Raw genomic sequence first — 7500 nt, forward strand, 5'->3', positions numbered from 1 at the left:
GAGCAAAAGGATGCATATGCAAAGACAGAATAACACGAATACGTCATCTACACTACAACGTCACAAACAGTTGGAATACCAGCTGTCTCTACCGTGTTTCAATAACACAAACGAAGAAGTCATAATGTCATATTGCAACACGAAATCTAGCCGTACACATAACTCGAACAAACGTCTCTGGATTGGCATATCGAGCCATCACGTAATTTCTTGACGTACCTTTTGAAGACCGCCACGTGTGTGCACGCTTTGAATTCATCCTTGCACTTTTCCATTCTTTTCTTTTCACAATTGCTTATCTTCTTCTTGGTTTTCTGCTTCTTACACGGCTTTTGAACGCATTTTTGCTTTACCTTATTCTTGCAATCGGAAGCACTGGACGTATCTTTCGGGCATTGTTCAATGGCTGTGTTGTGATCGAGAACAAATTTGGTTCCATATTTGCCTTGAATGTGATAGCAGTTGCCAGTAACAAGTTTAATGTCGGTGGTGCAAATCGATGGTACCCATAGAATAAGATTTGATCCGTTCTTATGCCTACGTGCCCCTGGTTTGATCTCCTAAATGTAAATTATGTCCGGAATAATACAATAACTCATAAATAGAAATGACAATCTACGTCAACAACAGTCGCATCGAATTTGTGCCATCCATTTTCATAGGTGTCGTCATTGATGCGCACATTGTACACTATATTATAAGGTTCACACGTTTTACAAACTTTTCAATTCCAACAGTAAATCTAATTAAACTGACCATAGTCATGATAAATGCAAGCATTGCAGAGCCTATTGTGAATCTTCTTCTCTAATTTTGGACAACGTCCTAAAATTAAAGTTATTTAGAGAGAAGGTACTAATGAAAGTAGCGTAACTGCCAATATACTTAGTACAGTACCTGCTCCACATACACAAGCAGGCTGTCCTTTGTTCGAACTGTCACAAATCAAACTCAACTCCGGACTTCCTCCTCCAAGCGTGTAAAGCCTAGTGCATTGCACGTCTACAGTACGTACCGACAACATGAATCGCAAGCTTACACTTATTGGCTACAGCAACCCACCTGGCTGGTAGTAATCGAACACACGCACACTGACGGGTAGAGAATTGACGATCTCAAACTTGCGGTAAGCTTTGAAAACGACGCACGTTCGTTTGGTGTCACACAGCTGCAATTGAAAACGCAAGTATTACTCTAATAATAATAACTGTGCGTGTAAATGTCAATATTTACCTTGTCAAAGTAAAACACGACCTTTCTCTCTGAGACCTCATATTTTGATAACCCAAGTCGACTACCGCCATCTCGTAATATCTAAAGATTACAGTAAACTTTCTAAAAATATAAAAAATTTGAAACGGACTTCTTACCGTGCTAAGACAGCGCCAATCCGAGAAACCGTTCTCGAGGCTTTCACACGCTTCGTATCCAGTCGGCAACTCAAGTTCTACTACAGCCATTGTGGTGCATCCAGAGCCCAAATATCTAAAAGATTACAACACATGATGAGAACATCACAATAGTACTGTGTTTCTGATAGAGTGCATGCTAACGCTTAATACATTAAAATTAGTAGGTAACTTTGCATTTATTAATGCGTATATTTTGTATAACGTGTGACTTATTGCATTTAATGACATTACTTTATATCTTAAAAGTCATACATTCTAAATTCTGACCGAATTGACGCTAACAGTTATTAAACCTAAACAATAATAAACTAAAATATTCTTACAGCATTCGTACTCATATTTTTGCATTTCATAAAGATAGCGCGTTGTTCAATAGTCTCTTAAGTTTCAAGCAAGAATCTGCTTTAAGAATTCTAATTTTAGAGAATAAACATTGGCAAATAGATTTTGTTTAAGTAAAAAACAATCATAAAAATATATATATAAATAAATCTTAAAATACGTTTTCTGTCTACAACATTTTTTGCCTTTGATTACGTATGCGCTTGAGGCTTGTTATAAAGCTGACCTAACACAGAAAGCGATTTGAGCTCCGACTGGTGGTGGCTTAAAGAGGGAGCTCATTGTCATCTCAGAAGCATTCACAGCAATGTCAAACGCGCATTGTTCGACTGAAGTTCCGGGAACGTTGTACTCGTAATGCACCTGTCGAATACAAAAGGTTCCACTAGAACAGAACATTGATGTCCAACATTTCGTTGACCATTACCACTGCCCGTCCTAGCCCGCTTCCACACGTGTCTACTCTAATAAGGTCATTGACGGGAACCTGTAAAAGCAACCTTAATTAAATCTCATTTTTTAAACAATTAAATATTAAGAAAACAAACCGGAACGCGGTACATAACGTCTGCATTTTGTGGAGTAATTCGAAATGCCTTGATAAGAGAATAATTCGTTATACGAACATTTACACATAAATTGGGAGCATGAAGAACAGTGACACGGCATCCGGCTGCGAATTTAGCTAAGGCTGTCAAAGCAACCACAGTGTCCTATACAACACAAACAAGTCTATTGTAAAATATTGCCATCCATGCACACTCTTGTCTACTCTACTTGTGTTGAGATAAAGGCTCCTCGTGAGTTTCTAGCCGTGTTGAGCCACTTGGCTGTAGATCGGGCACACTTGCAGTCACCAACGCAAAGACAAGCTTGTAAGACGTAAGCCGTCATTTCTACCGAAATAGCAGATGGTTTCCTATACCAATAAGCATTCCCCAATTTGCTGTCTGCTTCCCAGTGCATAGAACCGTCAGTGTCTACAAAGATAACACCAACATCTAATGCCACAAAATAGAAGACCATAAGGATTTTGTACCAATCACTGCTTTGTCAAACAATTTCTTTTTCAATTTGTCGATGATTGTGTAATTACATACTCCCTGTGGTTTGCAGACCGCGCATCCGCACACACAAGCTTGGATTAAAGCTTTGTACACAATCGCCTGCGCGTATGGTCGGTTCACTTGACTTGCAGCAACTTCCTTCTGCATGTAACTCACTGCTGGACAAACTAGATTCTAAGCATGACTATGTTAATCATTAAAGAATTTTTACTATATGCAGATTCGTGACGCATACCATAAGAGTTGGCTTCTCTTCGTTGCGACAGCACTCCAATAGACTCATTGTTGTGTAGGCAGTCATTGACACACCAGCTTCTTGAACTCCACCCTACATGTCAATTAATTATAAAATGGCGTATGCATCCTGACTATTTGTCTGTCAGCCTGCATGGGTGTGTATGTTAATAGCTTACCACCATCTCTCTATGAATTACGTTCTGCGGTTCAATAAACGTGCCGTTTTCGAGTCTCGTTCCAAGAAAGTTAATGAGATCGCTGACGACCGCGTCGTCGACTATAACAAACTCTCTTGCAGAACACATTGTGCGCAGCACGAACGAACTGAGCCACGTCGATGGTGTGTAATGCAACCACACAGCAAATCCTCCGGAATCTACCACGCGATACTTTAACTGATAATTATAACCTAACATAGAAAAACGATACTAGGAATTAAATTTTGGTTTGGCATTTACTAAAGTTACTTACCATCTTTGAGTAGCCGAAGATGTTTTCTTACAGCCCCTGGATTGGTAGCATTTAGGAATGTGACAATAGCGCAGTTAGGACCAAATGTTAACATGCTCTGCTCTCCAGATCCACCGGGTATTTTTAGCATACTCTCTACGCTCTCGATTTCGTCAACCTTTCCTTCCATATTCTCGCCCACGGTAAAGTATTTTCCTACAAAGAAATTTTCTATAAAATATATATAAATTTGCTAGACTGATTAGAACATTGCTGAATACCGCTGACACCTATCCAAGCCGTGACCGATCCTTCAATGTAGTTTTCAGGAATTTGTACTGGAAAAAAATTTGTTTGACTCCTGCTGTAAAGATGTCCTCCGCATTGACACGATCCAGTACAGTAGTGAGTTTCTAAACACACGTATTTTTGTTTTACAATCAGCGATAGACAATTTCAATATCTGACTATACCGTTTTTGACAGGACACCGTTCACACGTACCTCCCCTTGGGCGAAACGCCGAAGCGAAATTACCAATTTGTTTAGTGCAACATCCGTCCTTTGTAAATCGCCCGTCGAGAGGCTCACTGCATTCTCCATTTAACAACACGTATTTAAAGCAATGGCCAATTCTCAGATCTGCAAGTGGAAACTATTGAGGTTACGAATAAAATCTGACAACTCTTTGGTATCACTGTCTACCTGGATTTTGAAGAAGAGTGCAGCTCTTTGAGTTGTCCATGTTGACGTCTAGTAATTAATGACAGATTGCACACTTTATTAAAATGACAGAATCATTCAATACGCCTTCGCATAGAAATGGAGTATTTACTGTAATAGCATTGTACCTTACAGGCAAAAGAAATTAATGCCGTGAAACTAAGTAGTTTGACCTAAATCAAATAAGAGTTTCTATCATTGAAAGACAACTAACCCTAGTAACACTACGCTAAACTGAGAAAACAGAAAAAGGAGATATCATTTATCAAAACCCTGTTTGGCAAAACCAATTAAAATAAAAAATAAAAATAGCAATGGTCAAATTTCAGAAACACTTTTTGTATATATGGATAAACAAAGAAAATGCCCTTTAACATACTTTGATGACAGTTAGTCGGTCAATACATAAAATACTGTTTTAGAAATTTTTGCTTGTCTGCTGCGACTAGAAACTGTAACTAGAAGAAAAATGCAACAGGAAACACCAACAGCAATGGCAGTGTTACTAATAGTACAACTATTACCTTACAACGATACCACAGGTACCACTGCCGTTACCACCAACGGTACAACCACCGGTACAACCACCGGTACCACCATTGGTACAAACACCGGTACCACCACCTGTATCACTACCTGTACCACTACAGATTCCGCCATCGGTGCAACCACCGATACCACCAACAAAGGTAACCCAACCACCTGTACCATCACCAGGGGTACAGCAACCACCGGTACCTCCACCACCACCGGTACCAGCACTACCACCTCCACAACAACAACAGCCACAACAGAACCACAACCACCACCGAAAATTAAAAAGATTAATAAAATCACCAAAACCAACACAATGACCACTAACACCAACAAACACAACAAGGATAAAGACGACAACACAAGCAACAAACCAACAAGACAATCAAAAACATAAGAACAGCAAGAAAAACAACAACAACAACAAATACCACCACTACAAAAGACAATAAACAGAAACAATACAACTCAAACACTATTAAACCAAAGCCAAACACGCACTACTAGGAAAGCCTAAAACAATAATAAGTAACCAAGGCACAATTTTTCATTCAAACAATGTCAAAAAATGAATTCTTAAAAAAGCTGTAAAAACTAACCAAGAGGATCCAACTCTACAGCAGTATCCGACTCTCTAGTAACTCCCTCCGGCTGCAAGATTCAAACTAATTGATCGCAATACAATAACATAAATTTGTTGTCATTACCACAACAGTAATGTTCTGAACTATATCAAAATTATGAAGTTCAGTACTCATCTTGACCGTTAGCTCCGTTGTTCCAACTACCAATGGAATAACAGGAATAAGAACAGTTTTCGAGTCATGACCTTCAATACGAAAAGGTATCCAGTCCGTCTCTTCACCCGATCCCGCAGTAGTGCAAAGATCATCTTGTATATTAACAAGTTTTATCCCTGCCTGTACAACAACTCCATTGAATCAAAAAGCTCGTGTTCATTACGCTTGTTCTTACAATAGTCGGATGTTTGTTGTAATTGAACGCGGTGCAAGCCACGGACACTTGCTCTTGTCGCTTTAGTGAAAATGGCAGATGACACTAAAAAAAATGCTCTGAAAAACGTTGATCGAGATCGGCTCTGAAACGCAAAATCCCGATTCACAGCACTGCGCCAATCCGTAGACAAACCATTTTGTATTCGAGTCCGGAACTCGAACAGTTACGTTAAACGATCTCAAATTTCTGAAACATTACGAGTCAGTCAACTAAAAGTAAAGAGCTACTTAAATTTTGATAAGTGACGAACCTGTTGGTAAGGACTTTGTCTTGTAACCAAACATGTGGAAAATACGTTTGCCTTCGTAAGAGGCTTGGGTCAAGCTCGTAAAAGTTATCAACGCCGCTTCGACGACTCGATCTAGCTTTGTCGCTCTTCTTAAAGTCTTATATTTAATAATTCTCATTAAACTGTGACAATAAATTATAGTCATATCAAATACCTTCTATACAACATTGGTAGATATAAGTGGCTACGTGCTCTGTTTTGTACTCTGCCTCATTCCTTCGATCCGTCTCTGACAAATGGTCATCAAAGCTGCTAAATTTTCCTTTAACGAGCTCTTTGTACTCGTCGAGACAATACTCGGCAACATTGTTGGAACGTTTTCCTGATCGTCTTTTTATCTCATTACACAATCTTTCCACTGTAACAATATGCAAGAGTGATGAACAAAAGTGGGTACAGTGACGATAGAGTGTCATCATGCAATACCAAGTTCAGATCCTCGCTTCTTTCGTCCGGTACCGCAACTGTCATCTATACATCCGTTGTAAGCAACATGACTGTATAAGACTTGCAATTAAGTATAACTTACCAGCATTCATACAAGAAGCACGGCATGAAGATGTACAGCAGCTACAGCGAGGATTAATAGAGGCGTCAGACATGCCGGCCAAACCAACAACCTGAATACACACACATTATGTCAAACTAGACTTGACATACGACAGTTTCAGTTATCTAACATCAAACATTCCATCTGAACTTGCAACAGTGTAGCCACAGGAATAGGAACAATTATCCAAAGCAGAAAAGATCTGCAAACAACAGTTTAAGGCCCATCCAACAAATACTTGCTTTATATCTGACTTTGTCTCGTGACAGTATGTTTTTACTATTGAGAATATACAATCCTTTGTCTACAGCCAACAATGCGACGTCAGAATTTGGACAAGCGACGTTGACACCAATTGTAGCTTGAGTGCCCGGTCGAACGCTCTGAGTTTTCAATTTCAATGATATCTAGAGATCAACAAGTTACCTGTGCGTAAAGGACGCATTTCTAACCTTTGCTAGAAATTTAGTAATGCCATATATGTGTTTCAACCAAAGTGTGCGAGGTAGGCGATAGAAATATCGCTGCCTTTAGTTAAGCAATAGAAATCACCTCGTTGGCGCATGTTTCTGCTGTCGTTAGACAAACGACGTCAGACACGAGCTCGTTGCAGGTATCCATATAATAGGCAAGAACGCAGAAACGATTGGCTAGTTGAGGTGTGATCTCGACTTGAAATGACGTCAGATGACTCTTGCTACTCCTTACAGACTGAGATGATTGAATGCTTCCTCTCGCAATGACAACGATCGTAATAGTTAGCTAATAGAGATTCAATTCTAATATGAAAAGCATTGACGAAATGGCAAATATACCTGTCTGCTGTCTGAATTTGCTTTAATTACCTCAAAGTTAGCTCTGCTCCCCACCTACGCAATTA

At 39.4% G+C, this 7500-nt stretch overlaps 1 protein-coding gene across 1 annotated transcript in view; it reads right to left on the bottom strand.

Annotated features, from left to right (window-relative positions):
* Positions 1-11: 11 nt before the first annotated feature.
* Positions 12-7500, bottom strand: part of LOC134176517 (complement C3-like) — an 11010-nt gene continuing 3521 nt past the window's right edge. Inside the window, exons 14-43 of the mRNA XM_062643185.1 lie at positions 7436-7489; positions 7173-7382; positions 6875-7027; positions 6751-6822; positions 6600-6690; positions 6497-6541; positions 6225-6428; positions 6032-6167; positions 5871-5967; positions 5740-5823; positions 5472-5684; positions 5364-5415; positions 4213-4260; positions 3982-4149; positions 3790-3921; positions 3530-3724; positions 3235-3467; positions 3057-3149; positions 2794-2995; positions 2532-2734; positions 2303-2467; positions 2182-2241; positions 1981-2117; positions 1371-1485; positions 1234-1314; positions 1063-1168; positions 898-1002; positions 757-825; positions 620-690; positions 12-560 (exon numbers count right to left, since the gene is read on the bottom strand). Of these exons, the coding sequence (XP_062499169.1) occupies positions 147-560; positions 620-690; positions 757-825; positions 898-1002; positions 1063-1168; positions 1234-1314; positions 1371-1485; positions 1981-2117; positions 2182-2241; positions 2303-2467; positions 2532-2734; positions 2794-2995; positions 3057-3149; positions 3235-3467; positions 3530-3724; positions 3790-3921; positions 3982-4149; positions 4213-4260; positions 5364-5415; positions 5472-5684; positions 5740-5823; positions 5871-5967; positions 6032-6167; positions 6225-6428; positions 6497-6541; positions 6600-6690; positions 6751-6822; positions 6875-7027; positions 7173-7382; positions 7436-7489 (4008 nt within the window). The 3' untranslated portion in view covers positions 12-146. The remainder of the gene's footprint in view (positions 561-619; positions 691-756; positions 826-897; positions 1003-1062; positions 1169-1233; positions 1315-1370; positions 1486-1980; positions 2118-2181; positions 2242-2302; positions 2468-2531; positions 2735-2793; positions 2996-3056; positions 3150-3234; positions 3468-3529; positions 3725-3789; positions 3922-3981; positions 4150-4212; positions 4261-5363; positions 5416-5471; positions 5685-5739; positions 5824-5870; positions 5968-6031; positions 6168-6224; positions 6429-6496; positions 6542-6599; positions 6691-6750; positions 6823-6874; positions 7028-7172; positions 7383-7435; positions 7490-7500) is intronic.

This window comes from Corticium candelabrum, chromosome 2 (genome assembly GCF_963422355.1).
Source record: "Corticium candelabrum chromosome 2, ooCorCand1.1, whole genome shotgun sequence".
In the NCBI taxonomy this organism is placed as follows: Eukaryota; Metazoa; Porifera; class Homoscleromorpha; order Homosclerophorida; family Plakinidae; genus Corticium; species Corticium candelabrum.